Here is a 19604-nt window from a genome sequence, read left to right as displayed (position 1 = left end):
CCATTGGGGGTGGGGGTGTGTGTGTGTTGGTGTGGTTGGTGTTTTTTCCTTACCAAGAGAGCAGATCTATCACTGAGGGAAACACACAGAACTGGATTTATTTGTTTTGTTTTGTTTTAAAGAATCATCTTAAAATTAGAAGCCTGTGTCTAGCCACAGTCCTTATTTTACTGACGTGGAACTAAGATAGTTAATAAAGCTCTTTGATTATTTATTAAGAAAAAAACGTGCCTGTGTCATGCAGCACAGACTAGACCTACAGTGAAAGATACATTGAAAAGCCAGTTACCTGAGTGAGAAAGGGAAAGAAGAGCTTGTACATAGAAGGTACAAACTGTACCAATACGTTCCCTTTTCTACATCCTTCTGGCCATTAATGGGTTTCCACATAAGAGATGGTAGCAAAGATGTTTCTCCTTGTTAGAAAGCACTGAATAAAGATCCTTAAAATATTTATACAGACCTACATAATCCAGGGCCTTAAATCACAAGGCTGTATACTATTGCTTTATTCTCACTCCCATTATCACCTAAAGAGTCTGTGACATATTTTCCAGTTACAACTTGCACCTTTAATTAAAGCACACATTCAGCTTTTAAGACTAAAGACTTGCAGATCAGTCTCAGAAGAGCAGGCAGCACTGTAATTATTTCCAATACCAGCTTTGCCTAAACAAGGGTGACTTAAGAATAGGACTTAAAAGGCCAATAATTTCCTTTTCAGCAGTTGGTTATTTTTGAGAGTAGGGTCTCACTTAATCTTTACTGCTTTGTTTTGCCACACCTTGAGGGGAAACATAATTTGCATTCCCTTTATATCTGCAAATAGCATAGGATCCCTTTAGGGGTAAGAAAGAGCCAGCTTCTGTGGGAAGGCAATGTGGTTGCGGCAGGCAACACTCACCTCCTGAAAAAGCGTAGACATTTCACAGACCAGACATGAGCTGGGGCTTTGCATTTCACATTTATGCCTGTCGGAGAGGAAGAAATCTCGCAGCAGTGGAGTGTGGGTAAGTGCCTGGACAATACAGTTCATAAAACATGTGTTCCCAAGATTGATTAGCCCTCGTAGACCTATAAAGACAGAAGGGGGAGGGGATGCATAAGCATTATCAAGTTAACAAAATGGTATATTTGCATTTTTATATAGTTTTCACAATATTGCCAGAGATTTACTGTATATGCACAGCTCCAAGTACACAGCTTTTAACTGTTTCGGGTACGCTATTGGTTTTGATGTACTGAAGTCACAAGCTGCCACAAGTTTTCTGAACTACAATAGAATTTTTTAAATTCTCAGAAAAAAGGAAACGTCAAAGTACAGCAACACCAATAGCATTGTTTTGCAATGGCTGTTTTGCCACACTCACCAAAACATGCCCCCTCCCCAGGCTGATACCAAAGTGCAATGACAACAACTGGTAAGTCACTACAGTAAGAAACCAATACATTTAAATAAATCAATAAATAAGTTTTCAGATAGTTTAAGAGGCTTTCCCACATGCAGGTCACGAAGCCAGAGTAAGATTTTTGTATTGTTGTAATGCAATGATCATCTTTCTAAGACAAGAAGCAAAGGAAACAGCCTTGACAAAACAAAGTCAGGCTGGGACATCCAATGCAGACTTAGCATATTTTTTTTGGTACAAAACCCGAGGTCCGAACAAAACCTTAAAGGAGAAACTCTGAACAATACTAGCTTCACACTTGTTTTAGCTAAGTTAAACATTAATCTACAGTATACATCAAAAAATTCAACTTGGCATAAGAGGATTCATCACACCTTAAGTCAAACGTTCAGTAATGCCCAGAGACGATTTCTTGTGCTTGGAAACCAAGATGCTTAAAGGAAAGCTCTTTTGTTGCACAACAGAAGAGAGGTTAGGAGTGGGGAAAGCTTTTCAGTCATTTGCAAAGTCTAAGTGAGAAGAAAAACATGCTCAAATCCTTGAGTATTCTTCCAAAATGTTAACATAATACCACCATACAGGAGTGCTAAACGAGAAGAGCATCAGGTGGACAAGAATGCTTATTTTTAATCAAAAACTTACTTTGAAACAAGATAAAAATGCACTGATAGATACAATTCTGGTAATAATTTAAAATTAACATAGTCCTCTTCTGCAATATAAATGGGATTACTACACAAACAGTAAACGAAAAAACAGGATTACTTGACAGAGAACGAAGAATTTCCTTGCCGTTCCATGGGAAAAAAAAAAGTATCAGCTGGCAATTCTGTGGTAATTAAAAATGGTGCAGTTCCCTTGCAGTACACCAGATAGTGCTCAAAGGGCTCTTTAGCATCTTTCAGCAGGAGGAGGTGTGGTCCAGTTGCTATGTTACCAGAGAGAAACGGCACTACATCAGCTTGAACTGCATACTGGGCTGTAGGTGATGGACACAGAGCCCTCTTAAAAGTTGGGGGTTTTTTTCCCCCTCTATCTAATGCAACACCGTCCTTCCAACAGCTTCCTGTTGCTTCTGTTTATTCAAAGTGCAGGACAGAGTTTCTCATTATATTACAGTAAATTCTACTGGGCAGGAAGCTTACTGCAATTATTGGCTTTATTTTCATGCTGGGAGGCAACAAGTGTACGCACAATATTAGTGAAGTGTTAAATAGTTAATTTCTTGTAGCACCTTGAAATACAGTGTGATGCTTCAAGTTTGTACACAATCCTATCTATTTCAATCCCCAGTCTATGTGTCTCTGCAAACAATATCACCACAGAAAGTGTTCATGGTGTGCAAGTGGAGAAATGTTTGGTCAGTCCCTCTTACCTACCTCTCCCCTGTATTTTCCATTTAAAACTTACTGGTTTTATTTAAATCAGACTGTGCAAACAGCCCATAAGGCTCCCTGGACATGCCTGAGATGCACCAGTGTATTCTGAGAAGCAGAAGAGTCTCCCTATTTCTCCTAGAAAACTCAGTCCCTCTGGTTAACGTCAGAATTCAAGTCAGCCTGCACAGCGCAGAATACTAGTGGAAAACTGGTAATACCTCTAGAAACTCGCCCTATCACTTTTTGATATCTAATTGAGCAATCACAAGTAAAAGCAAACACATAAAGGCAGCTTTTTGGAATCATTTATTAAGCATCATTTATTACATGCCTGTGGCTGGACCTCCTTTCCCTGTGACCACAAGAATCAAATCTTCCTCAAAGTTGCCACCAGAAGACTAGTTACAGGCATCAGAATCAGAAGGTTCTCTTGCTTTGCTCTACTTGCTTGGTCGCTTGGTGTCAGTTTTTCATGAGTCTAAACGGAGGGCTTCATATGCTATGACTTCACTTGAATGAACCGAGACAAAGTAACCTGCAAAACAGACAAGGCTGAAACGTGAATACTCCAAACCCTAATAAAAATCAGAAAATGGTGAATGTAGCAAGACATGAGAATTTACTTGGCTGAAACGGGAAAAACATCAAGGAGCATACATCAATCTTATCCTCGTGGGGGCAATGACTGCAGCTGCTATACTGCCTCTTAAACTGATGTTTGAAATGAAACAGGGATGATGCACTGAACTACAGCTAAAGATACTGCGTAACTAATCGCAGCATCTTGGAAAACATAAAAACTTGATGTACGTAAACTAAAAAGCTGAAAACTCAGAACAACACATCCTCTTGTGCTTAACTTATGGGAAAAAATGAGTTTTGTGGGAAAGAAAAATAGCTAAAAATTAAAGCCTATACAGCATTCTGGTCAATAAAATGCTAAGAATGTAAAAGACTTGTGTCTGCCACACCTATTCCCTCCCCACTAACAAAGCCTGGCAATATTTAATGGGAATACTCGGCATTGTGATGCGTGGGTTATAAATTAACAGAAAAATAATGTGTCAAAATCTCAAATGCAGCAGTCCACTTTTGCTAGCATCAACAGTTGTCTCCACTATCATCTAATCAGTGGACAGTATTTGTCTGGAGTGGGCTAACTCTTTTAAGGACTGCCAAATAGGATCCAACCTCTAGTAATAAAGCTGTGGTACTTCGCAGATCTCTGCTGTGCTTCGTAGTATTATCTTTATGTCTGTTTTTTATGAACTGCTTCTGAAATAAGCAACAGTAACGAGTGAGATACATACATATTCTATACACAGATGTGTGCTCTTGTGGTACGTATAGTTAGGAGAAAAGCACTGGTTTACTTCTGAACCTTGCTGATGTAAATGTAAATATTGTAATAAATTAATATTGCTGTCAAGACAAAATTGTCATGTAAAGAAGAAAACACCCTTTAAACATCATGTATGGTGTATGACCACTATTCTCATTCTGTCACATGCTGAGCAGGCAGGGTGTATGCAAAGAAGCAAGAAATCTACTTCTGCAATGCCTTGAACACAGGTAAATGCATGTGGGAAATTCTTTGTATATTTGGTCTCAAAACTAGGTTCTAAGCAGCTGGCTTACCTTTGTCAGCTTCAGTTCTTCAATCTTCTTCCAGTAACGGGTTTTGTTTTTTCAGATGCTCAGAGTAATGGATCTGCAATACTGGGTAGCAACACTTGTTGTGATGCAAGGAGACCTAGAACACTGGTTCTGCAAGTCCACCCACGCAGGTGAGATGAAAAGACCAAAACAAGATAAGGAAATTCCACTTCTCTGTGAAATGCAACTGTATAGCTATTAGAGGTGGGGAAGCGGGAAATAAGAGGACCACACATGAATATAAAAATACAGAAAAAACAGTCAGGTGCCTATTTTGCTCTCCTGGAAGAGGTTCTGTTTTTCTCTAAAACCTAGGCGTCATGCTGGGATAGGAAAGACAGCAAGCAAACCAGTCTGCACAAATATTACCACAAAGAAACCTGTGATTTATTTGAATGAAGGTTCTGGAAGCAAGAACATAGACCACTATATAATTCAACTTTGTGAGCCAATCAGGAAATCATTCAGATGCATTAAAGCATAGCCAGCTTGAGATCCTTTTTACATTAAACACAGGTTGGCAACACCTTAGAGCGATTTTTTGTCCTCTACTCCCAGCCCTCCCAGTTTCCCATCTGGTGTTGATGTTTCCCTGAAGCTCCATCAGACAGTATCAAAAGTCAGTGCAAGCTGAGGAAGTGCTCACTGAAATATTTAAAGAGAGTTCAACATAACCCTTGGAAACAAACAGTGTAACATGGCAATGAAAATTTCTAGAACAATTTGGGTTTTCATCCTATGTTTATACAACAGGAATTGCAACATCATTTAAGAGCACCTTTCGGAAACTGGATTTCAAGGGAGAACTGCCCTACTTCTTAATACCTAAAACTAAAACCAAATTCTCCCTCAGTTCTCAAGTTTCAGGTGCAGACCATACCACAAATTACCAGAATGTATCTGTTACAAACACCAGCCCCAGCCAGGCCAATACGCTATTGTTCCATTTGCATGCCAGAAGCAGCACCGTTTTGCTAATGGGGTTACTTACAGCAATTGTTCTCAAAAGATAATCCCTTTTGAAATAATAATTTAAAAAACCCCTCATTTCAAAAAGCAGCAGTATGCAGATACACAAAATTACAAGTCTACGCAGGAAAATGCATGACATTCTGTGAAACTATTTATCACGTGAGTTATCAAAAAAATATTTAACATCACTTCAGCTGAAGCATCCCTTCTCAGTGGCTGCAGGAAACCCACAGGTAACTGCAGGAGCAGGAACACTGAGCCAAATGTATGAGAAAAGGTTTTTTCAGAGGTTCTTACAGAACATTTTTTACAAACTTACCAATGACACACTCAGTTATTACTTTCACAACACTAAGAAAAAGCTATATCAACTTCTGCCACAGCTATGTTAAATGAAAAAGTTTCAACCATGCGATCTTAAAAACTAACTTAACTGAACATCTCTACCTCCAGCAGACACACGGCATGCAATCTACCATAAAAGAAAAAAAATAATTGGAGGGGGTGTCAGGAAACAAAAAAAGGTGTTTGAGCACAACCTGAATTTCCAAAAAAGTCTAAGTTGCATTCTTTAAATTCAAATAGTTTTATAGCTTTCTTTGGAATTTGTAAAGAATTGAATCTTTTCCTTTGTTTATTCCTAATATTTTAATAGGAAAATTTTGACATAAAATTCTCAAAAGTTATCTTGAAGTTAACCTGAGTTCTGCCAGCCACATCTTGTATCTTAGAAATGGTGGGAAAAGTACAAGGCATACATACATACATAAGCATGAATTTATTCCTCCCATAACACGCCACCATATTTAGGTATTATGTCTCCTTTATATTGCAGAAAAATATCAAGAGAGAAACTGGGGGTTTTGCTTGGTTGGTTTTTAAACCAAAAATAACATGGATCCCAAAGGGCTTTGATGAAGAACACAGAAGGATGGAAAACATTTCTGTGACCTGGGACATGGCTGAGCTGAAACACCCCTCAGCGACTATGCTGTAATGCTTTGCTAGGAGGAAGCCTGCAGCAACTGGGAGGGCTTTGCTACGGGCTTTGGTTCCAGTGCCTGTTAGAGAATTGTATATAGAACAGAACTGCATGAAATGTTTGGGGATTTCCCCATCCCCTTTTGCATAGATTTGAAGAGTTAAAAATGCCCCCAGAATATCCTGTTAGTTTTTAGGTCACGTCAGCAGTACCACTTGAAGAAGATGTAGTGAGTTTGAGAAAAGAATTTAAGCAAAAAGTTCTGCAAGTACAAACTTTGAAACATCTATAAAATTCAGAATATGGACAAAACCTACTAAAAATAACCCTGAAACAAATATGCTCTGCCTAGAAGCAAGTTAAAGGCAATATGCACAGAGCAATGGTTTTGCAGCAAGTTACATACTTGCACAGAATTTGCTGTTGAATAGAAATGAAGGTGGTCTCTCATGAGTGCAGGTCTAAGACCATAGAGCCAGCAACAGCAACGCAGAAGTTTCAACTTTGTGGTGAGTCCCATAGGCAGTCAGAGGCGGTCTTGCAGTCTTACTGCTGGCGAGAGGATACTTCAACAGACATGGACATTAAAATCTGAACAGAGTTCGTTCAATAAGTCAGTGGTGATCTTTGTCAGCTTTTTTTTTTAATGACACATTTTTGACACCACCTCCACCTCTTTTCCCCACCCCAAATCAGTTAATAGTGGGCCTGCCAAATACCTACAATAGGAGTAAGCTACTGCAGTGCTGGTTGAAGTATCTTATGTTCAAGAAAAAGCCTGCACAATGGCAAAACTACTCTGTCATTCCAAAAGATTTTCCAAAAAGGGTAAAAATTCAGGACATAAAACATAGGAGAAACTTGTTAAAGAAAATGCATAACGCTAAAATAATAGGAACCACTCAATATGCTCAGCAGTTATAAACTGCTGAGTTGCAAACAAGAAAATAGACATTTGCAAGAGACTAAGCTTGAAAACACTGCGTATTCCTACACTGAACCCCTCTCAATTTTATATAATCATCAAGCTACACAAAAAAAATCCCTCACTAAACAGAAACGGTACTAGGAAGGAAAAATGGTTACGTAGCTTTGGAAGACTAGATTAAAACAATTCACTTGAATGAATGAAAAAAGATGTGGTGCGATCCAGATACATAAAAATATAATAAATGAACTCCACAAATGTTCTAGAAGCTTCCCTAACAAGAGCAAACCCAGTAACATTAGAGACCACCACAAAGATGAGGAGACCACCCGCTCTAAGCGGTGCTGAGCAGCGAGATCAGGGACACTGATCTAAGGCTGCAGCTCCTCAGTGTCCTGACCCTCACTCGTCTAGCAGGCTTATCACCCCGACTTCCCACCAAACCCACCTTCCCAAGGCTCTTCCTCACTAAATGCATCCTGCTCTGTCCTGCAGCTGAGCAGTACACAGCGGTTACAAACCGGACTGCTTATTGCCACCCTCTTCCTTGGTACTTAAGGATCCCCAGCAGGTAAGCTGGGGCAGCTGCTTGAGTAAGTGCTCTCCAAACTGACTCTCAGATTCAGACTGGCTAATCAGAGACTCTTTTTTAAACAGAGTATTTTTGACAAAAAAAAAGTTAGCAAGGCATTACATGATAGATCAAAAAAATTAAGATGAACACTCAGGGCAATAATCTTTCCTCTTTGGGTTACTGCTGAACCACGTGAATATGTGCTGAAGTTCCCCATGTTTGTTTTTCTAACTTGGCTCCTTTTCTCCAGTTATTGAAGGTTGCTGGGTTAGTCATTGCTCATTTTGAATCATTATAAATCGCTTCTGAAACATACCACCTTTCTTGAGCTGTACCACTACCACCACCCACCCACTCTCCCTGCCCCCTCAAGCTATTCAGTCACCAAGAGGCACAACCTAGAGAACTTCATTCACTCTTCTGCTCTGACTTTTAAGTGAAACCTTTTAAATCACAAGTAAGAAGAGAGTTCTAGACCTGCATTTCTTAACAATATGAAAAGAGATGTGATACATGTTTTCACTTTTTCAATATATGTTATATATAGTAATAAAATATTTTTCTGATATTATATTATGCCGTTATCTAAAAATACCTATTAAATATCAGGTGTATATATATGTGTGTGTACATCAAGATTCACAGGCCATGCTGAATTCTGAAGTTTTGGGAGGATGACAGAGTACATAGTATTTAGATAACAATTATAAAAAATTTGGATTTCTTTTTCCTGCTTTAATTACAAATACTTTCATGTGGCACTGACAGGAGTCAAACAAAAAGCCAGCCCTTTTCATCCAGAAGTCCTAACAGACACACACATCCATTCTGGTACAGTTGAAAGACACATTCTTCAATTTAAATATTTGATCTGCGCACACATCATTTGGGGGAACCATAAATTAAGCCCATTCTGTAGAGTACTGAGATTAGAATAGAAAGTAATTTTTTCTGTATTTATTGCCACTGCTTACCCTACCCAAATACACAAGAATGAGGTGGGTTTTTTCCTTACACATACTAACCTAACGTTGGCATGTGTGTGTGTCCCCCTTCTGGGAAACTAACATAAGAACCAAGGTAGATAAAAAAACTAATTTAAAGCATGGAAGACACTGAAAACAGAACCAGTCTGTATAAGACTATAAAAAACAACTCCTGTTAATAGGGAGAAAATAAATTATAGGACTATTTTAGATACACTGCATTATGCACTGCACTATAAACTACAAGTTTACCCACACCAACACAGACAGAAAGGCAATTACATCAGAAAAGGCTTTCTGGAAGGAAAAAAAAAATCTTAGGAAAAAGAAGTATTTGCATTCTAAATGAAAATCCATCTTTAACCTTCTAATTTCTGGCAAAAGGATTCTGTATCACTGCATTTTTTCCATTCCTATTGAAATAACAGATTGCTCAATAGAGAAAAGTTTGCTTATGTGTACAAAAGGAAACTGTCCTTGAGTTTGTTTCTAGCTGAAAATCCTGGAGTCCAGCTACAGAGGATGGAACAGCAGAAGAGAGAACTACGCGCCTTGAATGGCACATGTATAGCAAAATCATGAACTGTTGAAAGAAACAGAACATAGTAAGTATTCTTCCTTGGATGTATCACCAGTAGACAAAGACAAGATGAATCACCCAAACCCAGAAAGTTCTTTGTTTAGGTATGTCACTGCTGTACAGACTAAGTGGAATTCAATCTCATTACTGATCTGTTTACCTGTTAACACAACTTTACCTGAGACAAAGATGGGTTGGTCAGACACTATTTGCTCTATAGCAGAGCAACTGAGAACTTGAAAAAGCCCAAGGAAATATATCCCATGCACTGAATTCAAGTTGTGACCTTAACTAGATGCTCTGCCATTTACTTATTTTTCTTAAGGTACTCATTCCCGGTCAAGGGTGGTTTTACTTTTAGAACAGAGCGTCAATTCCCCACCTTTCAGATTACCAACTGGTTCAAAAAAACCCCCAGAACATGTCAGATCATATTTCCCACTTTTGCTGTCAGTAAGAAAAATCTCATGTTAAGTGTTATGACTTAAACGCAACACTTAAACACTCCCAAACTTCATTCAGGCTCACATGGCAACTTGAAGTCTCTTTTTCAGTAATTTCTGGCATATTTGTGTGCAACTGGGCCATGCTGGAGTGACCTCAACTTCACAGGAGACTTTCCAGATTTATTCTTTTTTATGCTGTGTTAGGATTACCATTCAAAAGTCATTGGTTTTACTCTTTTTCTCCCTTAACACACAAAAAAAACCATGAAAAGTTACCAATAGGTAACAACCTACCTACATTAAATTGTCAGGATATACACATGGCAATGTTTGTAGCATCTGTTCAGCAGTAAAGTTGAACATATTTTCTAGCATATCTACGAGGATGATCTAGTTCACCCATACCACAATGTAAAAACAACAGCACTCGCTCTGTACAGGCAAGATTAAGTAGCCCAGACCAAGCAAATGTGGTTACATTCTTTATGCAACCAGATTTAGTGCCTCTGCACTGCATTCCCCAGTACTTCTTGGAAGGCTCATTACCTTGGGCACAGCGCCATGTGAACATGTTCATACTGTTTACAGACCCACGCTGACACTGTGCACATTCATGCTGCTCTGAGCCTAAGCTCAATTTGCATTGACTTAGTGTGGATTGAGACACCAATAATGTTTTTCCAGCATTTAGTTTGTCCCCACCCCTCTTAGTTAATGGGGAATTGATTGCACTCACTATTTTTATTCAATAGCTTTGGGGACATCACATAATATATACTTAGAGAAAGGACAAACTACATCAAGATAGTGCAAGTGTAATTGGAAGACAGAACAATAATTCAAGAGCAACTTGTTTAATGTGAGAAACTATCTGAAATCAATTAAATTCAATAAAAACAACTGTGAAGCAGGAAACAAGAAAAATTAAGTGGACAAACACAAAATAAGGAGCAATGGCTACAGCAACTCAACCTAAATGACTTAATACTGTGCCGCAGTTGTGAGACAAAGAGCATTTTGAAACTTAGCAGGAATATGAAAAGGCCCAGAAGGTAATTACTCTGCCCTGGTGACAGGGAAACCTCAGCTGTATGATGTCTAGAATTGAGCACCCATTTTAGAAACAGATCTATGCAAACCGAGAAGAAGCGAAGAACATGAGTGAAAATTTGCATGAAATTAATATTTGAGACTGGAGAAACAACTGAATAACCCACTGGTTGAGTTAATTAAAAAAGATATTACTGATGTAGGCACAGCCAGGCTGACAATTTTCAAGTATGTTACAGGCCACTGCAAAGAGGACTGTAATTAACTCTTGTGGCCTACCAAAGCTATAATAAAAAAAAAAAAGACTGAGCTCACAAGAAGTTTAATTTAATTAGATATTTAAAATAATTCTCATACTTAGAAAACACTGCAACAAGGGATTTTGGGACTCCCAGTTGTTGGAGTGGTTCCAAAAGCAGCTGTCAGCCATCAGGAACAACCCAGTACACTGACCCTGACTCTGAAGAGGTGTGTAACGTCCCCTCCACTTTTTCATCCCATGACTGTTCACACATCCAGATTAATACTACAGCGTGATACAAAACACAGGCAAGAGCTTTGACAGGGATGGGGAAGGTGAGGGCATTCACATGACAGCCAAGCCCATCTAACAGCTCACCAATGCCAAAAGGGATGTTCCCCTTGCACTGAGCTGGTATCTGCTCGAATCCACCATGATACAGTTCACCTTGCCCATCTGACAGGAAAAGTAGTCTCACCCTGAGGGGATGAACTCATCACTTGCAAACAGTGATGAGTCTTTGACCCATTTGAGCAGGTTCGAACAGCTCACTGTGGGTCAGGACAGAAGGCCAATGCCAGAATGAGAGGGATGGAGGAACTGCTGGGTGTCTCAGAGACAGTCAGCCCTCATATCCTCTCTCCTGTAACAACCTTCCAGCACAGGCAGTTATCTAAAAGCCATAGGTTGAGTAGCAAGACACCCATAGCCCTGATGCCTGTATCCCTATTCCTACCACATGGCTCTGGAAACCAAAACTAACTGCCCTGCTGCCTCTCGGGAAGGGATGGAGAACAGGTAACAGCTGCTCTACAGTCAGGGCTGCTAACTATGTCCAATGTCATTTTTAAACTTCATATATATTCTGCATATGAGCGTTTGTATTTGTGGCTCAATGCATCATTCATTCATTTCAGTAACGCAAAAAAAGAGTCACAGGATAATGCAAAGAGATCGTCTGGATCTGGTATTTCACTTAATTTCCTTTGTGTCATACCTGCTAGTGTGTGTCAAGAAAAAATTAAGTTTGCAGCTATCAGCAGTGCTATAAATCAATTCTGGAGGAGCTCTGCAGTGTCCCTGCATCGTATCATGCCATACCTTCAATTAAAAGCAATCACAGAACTTTTACACAACACTGGACTAAAGACCCAGCGTGAGATACATGTTTGTAGCTTATTTAAATAAATAATTTCTAGTACAGATACAGAAATAATCAGCAACAAACAGAGATGAGATTCAAGAAAGGTTACCTGAACTTTGACGGATTTGTGAGAAAAATGCACATCTCTAAGCAATGACTACCAAAGGCAGTTTTACTATCGATTCTTTCTCAGAGCAACAGATCAACCTTTCCACACATGCTACTCAGACATGTATTGTTGGAAGAACCTAAGGGCAAGCGACATCCTTGAGGCAAATGGATCAAACAAGTTACCAAGAGCATGATCAAACACAGAAAGTGTAGCATTTTATATTATGATTGCAGAGATGAAACAAAACCCCCAAGCCAGACAATGATTCCTGAGTGTACACAGTGTGCCAGACACAAAGTGCTCTCTAAACTATACTTACAATATGTCCATCTTTGAACCAATTCACAAACTAATGTGCCAAAACAAGGAACCATTTCACAGCCTAGAGGAGTTTCCATTCTTTGCCTTAGGGCACACTCTCTACAGTTTCATTTACCTGTAGATGGCTGTAGTTCAGCAGTGTGCAAGCACTGTGTGCCTCTGATTCTCCAGAATAGAACTGACCAATTATGCTTATTTTTATTTCTGTCTCTCCAGGCTTAAAGCACTTCAAACAAGGCAAGTGATCTCTTTTAATGGTGTGGCCATGGTAAGCCGGGCTGTGAGGTTACAGCCTGTCATTTACTTTGCAGTAACTATATGCTTGGGTTAAGACCAAGCACACAGATGAGGTAGGAGCACTAGATGTCCTTTCGTTCTCATCCTTCTGATTTGATGGTAATTGGCTCATGTGTGCACACCCTCGACCTGGTAAAGTGAGTCAGCATTCCTAAAATATCTGGCAACACAAACAAACAAACCTCTTAAAGTTAATTTTTCATACAGTCTCTGTAAATACAGAAGCTGTTTCAAGCAAGACAAGGGACTGCAATTATTTCTTCCCTGGGTATTTAAATTAAGAAACATGCTTCCAAACAAAACGAAGTGTTTTTTACCAGGCCACTGAAAAGCGCATTCAATCTTCCACTAAAATCACAGGAAACATAGCTGTAGAAGATCTTGAGAAGTCACTTGGGCTATCCCGCTACGTCAAGGCAGAATTAACACTACTAAATTATTCTTCATAAATGTTTCCCTGAATTGTTCTTAAAACTCTTCAGTGATGAAATCTTGCAATATCCCAATGCACTTGTATTCTGAAATGTTCCAGTGTCATCATAGTCAATAAATTAATGCAGAATTTAAGAACTGCAGCAACATTAATATGGAAGATATACACACACCATGAAATCTGTACACAAGCTCCTCAACTAGTAGTAGTAGAACTTCTGAAATAGAATACCTGTGGTTAATACTTCAAATAGCAATAGCTTTACAAAAGCTCCTAAAATGAGGGAGGAGACAACTTGTCCAAGATGCTGCGGTATCATTGGTTTTCTCCACTAGAAATCTCTGGGCACCTGAGTGGCATGAGTCATTTTACTTCTCCATACGCTTCCCCACAGGGAGGAAAAGATAATGGCTAGACAAAAGCCTTCTGTGGGCAATATCTAGCCAATGTGCCCCCAAATTGATCACAATTATAGTAACAAGGAACAGATCAGAATACAAGCAAAAATACTTTAGAGTAAATGTTTTGCTGTCTTGTAGCTGCAGAGCATGACAACAATCCCGATACAACCACACAAAGTTCCATGTGACAAGTTCAACAAGGACTGAGTTTTCATCTAGGTAGAGTAAAAAAAAATATTCCAGAAGCAATTTTTCCTGGCCAAGATGTGTTGAAAAACTGATTTTAAAATATAAATGTAATAGGCATCTATGTGAAATTACTGTCTTCCATAGCTAAGCTTAAGTTTAAAATAAATGTAGGGCAGGAGGGGAAAGGAGAGCTAAAGCCAAGGATCTCTGCAATATGCAAGATTAATTTTGAGCCTCTTGGTAAGTCACCTAGCAGGGAGAGGACCCATGAGCACGTTGAAAATAAAGGCCTCTTTTTTTTTTTCCTTCAGGAGTATGGAAAAATGTAAGAAATTATGGTTATAAGAATTTATCTTCTGTATTTTTACTGACCATCTGCATTGCAGAATTGTTTTTCTCTCAGGTATCTCAAGAAGAAATCAGTGCATCGCATTCTCAAAACTAGAAAGCTCTACAGCATGTATATTAATGGCAATCATTTCTCTTTATTTGATTCTCAGCTGAAATGAGTAAAACTGAAAGAGACATTAAGTTCTTCAGCAGAACTTGTACCAAACTTCTCTGAATTCTTATCTTGGCATATCAAGACCCACTGAACAAATTTTGTCTGTTGTGCCTCAACCTGATCCAGTCTCTGTCAGGATCTCTTAGCAGTAAGTGAACACATTGGGGAATGCATACATACAATCTGGATCTCAAATATTCAGAACATGCAAGAGAAGAAAACATCTTTCATATATGGCACTGGAAATAATCACATAATGCTTTGATACGTAGTAATAGATTTGATTATCTGATGCCTGTAACACATGATGATCAATTGGCTGGAGGAGAAAGATGAAACCCGATGCACTCCAAGCACACATCACATCATGAGCTAGAGGAAAAAAAAGGCACTTATTTCTGCACAGCAGAAAACGTGACATGAAATGCCACAAATAGGTATATGCATTGCACAAAATGCCTTAGTTCAACAATGAATCCAGACCCCTTACAACTGTGGTGCTTGTTGTACACTCAGATATACAATAAAGGTATGGAGAAGCTCCTACAGCAACCATGTAACCGAAATAGAAGCTGCCCCATCTCACACACCCTACAAAACAAAGTTGAAGGCATTAAAGTCCTATGAACCAGAGCATGAAAATAATGATTAATGTGATAATTACAGGAAGATCAGGGAAAACAGATAGAAGACATCTAGCGTCAAGAAAAGAACGGCAGTAGGCAAAGAACAGGAACTGTGTTTGTCAAAACGACTGAATGGTCAGTACAGGGTATTATGACGACTAGCCTTTAAAAGCTAGTTAAGTTGTAGACCCTTCAAGGTCTTTTTATATGGCAACTTGATGGCAAAGAAAAAAGCCTTTATACAAAATAAAATACTTCAAAAGGTGGCACAGAATAAAATATTCTCTTTGCCCTCCCCCAAAGCAGGCAAACTTAAAAGCTCAGTGAGATCTTGCATGATCTGCACAGAAGCATAAGACTTACAGTGAGAATCCTGTGCAGATGGCATCTTTAAAGAACAAGAGGTACTCCCACTAAACTGACAAAATAAAATTCACACCCGCAGCCGTCCTTTCCCCCCAATATCACACCATATGCTGCCTACAAGTTTTTACCCTTCCTCAAAACAGATTTCACAAATTAATAACTTAAGGAGCAGGCTAACTGCCAATGAAATTAAACGCATCCAGATATATTAATATGCACAAATTATTGTTGATGAATTGGCACAGAGCTATTCCAACAATCCACAACACACAAACCATGCCACATGCTGTTTATGCATATCCCTAGTTTCAGTATATACTGTATCTACCTTCTGTCCATACAAAGCCCAACCCTAGAAAGCAGATATGAAAGAGCAGAATGGAAGGTCATAGTAAATATAACCCAAAAGCAATCCACAAAAGAACAAAACTGAGATGGAGATTACTGGCCTTGTTGAAAATGCCATGCTCTCCATAATGGCACGGAGTTAATCAGGTTAAAATACAGCGGTAAAGTTTGTTTCTTTGATTTGGGCTGGGTTTTATTAATACTAAGAAAAAGAACCTTCTTGGGCTAAGGGTGCATCTCTGCCCATGACACCGCAACAGGCACAAGTTAAGGCTGTAATAAGTGTAACGACACAGGCTAATTCCGAATTTATCTGGCTCTTGATTTAGAGATTATGAAAGTATCTTTGCATTGACTGCACCACTGTACAGAGAAAATATACCCTCCATTTCAAGAAAGGCTTTGGGTTTTAGAGGATGACTGCATGATCGATATTGACAAAAAGAGCAACAGTCTAGCTTGGTGTAGTGTGGTCAAGAAAAGATGTACTTGCTGTCAAGGAGGGGTAAGGTCTGCTGTCTGTTCTGACATTTCAGAAAGCCAAGCACTTCACATATCTGTTTTTCTGTAAGCATCCACTGTTTTCTTTTTTAAAGCCAGTTAACCACTACTTAAAGAAATGCCCTGATAAATTTTCTTTAATTTTAAACAAACAAAAAATAATTTATCTAAATAAAGGTGTCTTGCTCAGAGGGCCAGAATCAAATTCTGGCTATATATTGCTGTTGGTTTTTTCTTGATAAGAAACCGCCCGTTCCCATAAAAACCTATTCAAGCAGATGATGACAAGTGACTAACATTTACTATATTTTTCATGTTAAAAGCCTAATGTTTTGACTGCATATTGAAGTTATATAATGACTTAGTGAAAAAAGCACAGCACAGGAAGAAAAATTAACTGCCATTAGAGAGATAGGCAAGACAAATAATTGAGTCAGCAAACATTTTACACTTGAAAGTTGAATCAGCATCTAGGAGGGAAATAAAAAAAAGAAAAGGAGGCTTTTTTTGTGCTGCTACCTGGCTGGATCCAAATGATGAAGTTTCACCCGAAGAAGTGCAGAACACTATTTTAGAAAAGTCAAACTGAAACACTATCTGTAAACTAAAAATTATGTGTATGAATCATTAACAACCATAGATCCACTGTTCAGAATTAAAAAAATAAGGTTTGAGTTAGAAGTCTGGAACATGATCCAAGCCCTGGATTAAGAACCCTGTCTTCTAAGGAATTTCACATTGTGAACACAGACACTGTACCTTCCTTTGTCTCAAATCCCCAAGCCACCTAGAGTTACAAAATTTAAGTATTTTTTTAAGCACGTAATATAAATGGCAATTTTCCAAGACAAGATAACAGAAAAATTCAACCTCAACTGCAATCTGCTTATTTCACATACAAGTAGTTTTAACTTTGTACAGTCTGCAGAGGCTGTATTTGAGAAAAATATCCCTGGAGATTAGAATCCCAGCTTTATAAACTTTGATGCTTATTATTTCAGCTATGAACACGTCTATACATTCGTGTCTCTCTCTGCTCTTATTTACACACTAATAAAACACACAAAACAAGCTTTACAGGGAAGGAAAAAAGACAAACCATTCACATTTTTAAAAACATTTTTTAAAAAGGTTTTTAAAACCTTTATGAAAACACCCTACTCCTCAGAAAACAAATATAACCGAAGGTTCTACTCAGCTTGCTATTCTGTTTTAAACGAAACCACTCCCACATAAAGCCACGCAAATTAAAGCCTGCAAGCACACCCCTGAACCTGAGAATCTCCTCCAGAACACATTTAGCACATCACTGCAAAAGCTGTTTTCAATGCCAACCAACCACGAAGCTCAAGCTTCAAGGTAACTTCTCCTCAAAATTGTTTTCTGACATTTTGTTAATTTGTACTGGAAACAAAGCAAAGGCATGGCATTTATTCTGTACACAGATATTGCAAAAAAACCCCAAAGTATCATATTTCTGAAAGCTGCTAAGAACATTCCTGATCTACAGAAGTTACGTCTGGTGGTTTCTTCAACAATCCACACACTACTACAAGATGATCAACTTAAAAATACAGTGAGGCCTAACAAGAGCCAAAACTAGCCATGACTTCCTTGAACATATAATTTTATTTTCCAAGCTATCCCACTACTATTGCCTGTTACTCCCTGAATAAGAGATGTTAACTGGTTTATACTTTAACTTGTTACAGTATTTTAACTTGAAAGCAGGACTAAACCCTTGGGGAAAAAAAGTTCTTTATAAAGGGAATCTGTATACTTCTTTCATTAATCTTTACAAGCTGAAAAACATGCCCTGCAAGTTTCAACTATTCTTCAATCATCAAGCAAAAGACAGGCAAACATTTTATATTAGTTACTTCCAAAGAGCTTTTTTTTCACTTGGGGAAGGGGGCCGTGTATAAAGGTTGAAAAGGAAACCCATAAACTTTGACATTATCCATATATACCACAGCAGGAACAGTAAACGGCGTAAGCCAAAAAAGTAATTTTGATTTCAGCCTTACTACTGATTTTAAAAAAGTAAATTGATAAATAGGACGTAACTGATTTCAGAATCTTTGAAGACAAGAAGGAATTCATGTGATTATGTCATATTCACTTAAAAACCTATTAAGCTAAATAGGCAACAACATAGGCCACATTATCACTGATGCCAGCTTCTCAAAGAATTTGTCTTCTTCACATGGGATCCTAAAAAGCCCCAAAAGTTTAAATTTTAAAAAGTTTAAAATTTACTTCCTGACTTACTCTAATTTCAAGCCTTACTAAGGTAACAATCCAAGAGTAGTTAATCTTTGCTGGCTTTGCTGTAGACAAACAAAACTATGGCTTAGATGCAGCAAGCCTTGCTGTCAGCAAAAGGAGGTTCCCCCTTACCTCCAGCCAGACACCCCATTCCTGTGCCGTCCCCTCCTCACGCCAGCTTTGTGCATGTGTCAGAACCTTTGCCAGTGCGGTAACACGGTAGAACATTGCTCTTGCAAAAACCACCACCAAAAAGCACAATGCTTTCTGCCAGGTTAATGAACTCAACAGTCTGCATTCAGCTTGACAGCGCAAGAGTGAATGCCCAGGAGAGGGTGGGACCATGTGGCTGGAATTAAGGAGAAGCGTACACAAGGGTGAAGACAAAAAAAGAATTGTCCTCTGACAGAATAAAGCTGTCTACCTCAGTTGTAACATATGTCTTCTGTCTCAGCAGGTATTAGGTGAAGTATACTGCTCATCCTTTTGCTTAAAAGCATAGCACCAGCATGGAAGAAGAAAGATAATACTGTATTGCTTTCATCAGAAATGCATTTTAGAGTTTGGTTCTCTTAATGTTTGTTAAAGTGTATATTTTTGTGAAACCATGACATGAAATGAAAACGTGAAGAGGACAACTCATACTGAATGACATCAGCTTATGTCCTTTCTGCAAGAGGGCCTAAAAGTCCATCAAATATTATGATGGCAATAGCTCGTTCCTGAGTGAAGCCAGCCTGGGAGCAAATAAGCATTCTGAGGAAGTGCTGCTTATTAGTAAACTCTCCAAATATGAAGGTAAGATGACTGACTTTTCTGCAACAAAAGTTTCTGTAACAGAAGTTTCCTCACTCCAAGCAGGTAAACACGTAGGGACTTCGGTGATAATG

The 19604-nt window shown here is 38.7% G+C and overlaps 1 protein-coding gene across 2 annotated transcripts in view; it reads right to left on the bottom strand.

The window, feature by feature from the left end:
- USP22 (ubiquitin specific peptidase 22) overlaps window positions 1-19604 on the bottom strand; it is a 70987-nt gene that overhangs the window by 26740 nt on the left and 24643 nt on the right. For both annotated transcript variants that reach the window (XM_026858937.1, XM_026858938.1), the window contains one exon: window positions 905-1074. In XM_026858937.1, the coding sequence (XP_026714738.1) occupies window positions 905-1074 (170 nt within the window). The remainder of the gene's footprint in view (window positions 1-904; window positions 1075-19604) is intronic.

This window comes from Athene cunicularia, assembly GCF_003259725.1.
Source record: "Athene cunicularia isolate RWA chromosome 14 unlocalized genomic scaffold, athCun1 chr14_part1, whole genome shotgun sequence".
Classification (NCBI taxonomy): domain Eukaryota; kingdom Metazoa; phylum Chordata; class Aves; order Strigiformes; family Strigidae; genus Athene; species Athene cunicularia.
The sequence above is the reverse complement of the archived record's forward strand: the minus strand, read 5'-3'. Positions and strand labels throughout refer to the sequence as shown.